Genomic DNA, 1,968 nt, shown 5'->3' with positions numbered 1-1,968 from the left:
ATAACGTGCGCGTTCGACGCGGCGGCAGCGCAAACACCATGTCTACGCGCTTCCCGGACGTTCTGTAGACTTGCATTTATGTGTTCGGTCGCAACGGCAGCCCCTAGGCCATGGTTTTCCGTTACGGGATTTTATTTACGTACTTGCTGCTCAACACTTTTTTTTTTTTTTTTGTATACAGAAATGGCTAAAACCGTATATTTCAATACTAGGACACGGAGTGACAAACTTGTTGTGTGTTTTTTAAAATCGGACGAAGCCAATGTTTTTTTATTCCATTTCTCAGCCCACAACGCAGCCTCCTACCGTATAAAATCCATAAGCGTATAACGTATCCATCTGCGACGGAATACGAAATTCGGCTGGTTGGTGCATAAACGCGCGCTTGACGCTTGTGTGAATAACAGTTATAGTGCATACCAAATATCGTCCATGTATGCCGATCCGCCATGTGCATGAAAATAATAAATTTACATAACATCTTATCGGCACGACAAAAAGCATTGGTTTCGCTAAAATGTCTAAAACGGAGGTGACGTAATGTAAAAGTAATGTGTGACGATTCCCGATTCGTTTATTTTTATTTAACACTTAATAAACCAATTTTGGTTAAAATTTGTTGATCGATTACGCGGCGTACGGATATTCATTATTTTCGATGAATGCATGTATCTAGGCGCGCACACCTACGATATTCGTACAGTGCTACCGTTCTTCATCGGCGTGCGATACCAGTAACGCGTACCCCCCTCAGTATAGCGATGATGTGTGGCGCGTTCCGAGTGGATCGATGGTGTCCTAGTAACGGTGCAACCACAACACGAGGGCGCGGTGACACGAACAGCTACGGAACAACGAAAACGGTGCGCGACCGTTGCGAACGGGGTGAAGTTCCCGGCGGACACGAGACCGCGAACCAGAGCACGGATTGGAAATCGATCCTCCTAGGTCCTGCCACGGTCGACCATGGACGGTCGTTGGACGCGGGACCAGGACCGCCTGTACGAATACCTGCTGGACAGCGGCGTGCTGAATGACGTGCACACGCTGGCCGAGTCGGCGGTCAGCACCGCGTCGTCGACCGGGCTGCTGCGGGCCGATGACGGGGCCGATGACGGCGACGAGGACGCGCGACAAATCGCGGACCGGTTGCTGGACCGGAACGCGGACGACTTCGAGCGGGCGTTGGACGCGGTGGTGCGCAACGCCCGGCTTGCCGTCGAACATCAGCTGGTGGACTTCCGGTGGCCGCAGCTGACGGAGCTGACGGGTCCCGGGCGGCCGGCGGCCGTGCGCAAGACGTTGCGCAATCTGAACGCGCTGGTCCGGTTGCCGTTCACGTGCGACACGTACGCGACCGCGTACTTCCGGAAACTCACCAAGGGGCTGGAGCATGCCATGTCGGTGGACGCGTTCTTCGAGCTGACGGCGCGCGTCTACGCGAAACTGGTGCACGCGGCGCCGGACTTCGAGAGCGCGGCCGAGAGCTTCATGTCGCTGTGCGAGGCCACGCACCTGCGGTACCAGCGGCGTCGAGTCAAGTCCACTGAAGTCGGTGGCAAGTCGGTCGCAGCCGTATGCCTGTTGGCCAGGTGCCTATCAGTGGTGTGCAAGCGTGGCGCCGCTGCCGGTTCCAAGCACGTCAAGCCGTCCGTCATCGAGTTCGTGGCCACTGTGGCCGGGTGCGGGGCGCACGACAACGGGGACACCCCGTACGCCGCACTGTGCCGCGCCCAGCCCACGGCTGAGTGGTTCGACCACGTGGCCAAGTACGGGTGCTCGCGGTCCGCGTACTTCGCTTGCCTGGACGGCGACCGGAAGCTGCTGAAGGCCGTCGTGTCCAGCCTCGTCGGTTGGATGGCCGAGCCCCAGGTACCCGGCCGCGGCGATGGAGGTGGCCACGACGCGGCCGTGGTCCGGTACGCGTGCGCTGTGCACGCCGCACATCTGCTGGCCAAGATGTTCCGG

At 57.6% G+C, this 1,968-nt stretch overlaps 1 protein-coding gene across 1 annotated transcript in view; it reads left to right on the top strand.

Moving 5' to 3' along the window:
• Window positions 1-816: 816 nt before the first annotated feature.
• LOC112691979 overlaps window positions 817-1,968 on the top strand; it is a gene marked incomplete in the record, with an annotated part of 11,894 nt that continues 10,742 nt past the window's right edge. Inside the window, 1 exon segment of the mRNA XM_025566466.1 lies at window positions 817-1,968. Within this exon segment, the coding sequence (XP_025422251.1) occupies window positions 967-1,968 (1,002 nt within the window).

This window comes from Sipha flava, unplaced genomic scaffold (genome assembly GCF_003268045.1).
Source record: "Sipha flava isolate LNK unplaced genomic scaffold, YSA_version1 68_pilon_pilon, whole genome shotgun sequence".
In the NCBI taxonomy this organism is placed as follows: Eukaryota; Metazoa; Arthropoda; class Insecta; order Hemiptera; family Aphididae; genus Sipha; species Sipha flava.
Note: the sequence above shows the minus strand (reverse complement) of the source record. Positions and strands in the feature narration are given on the sequence as shown.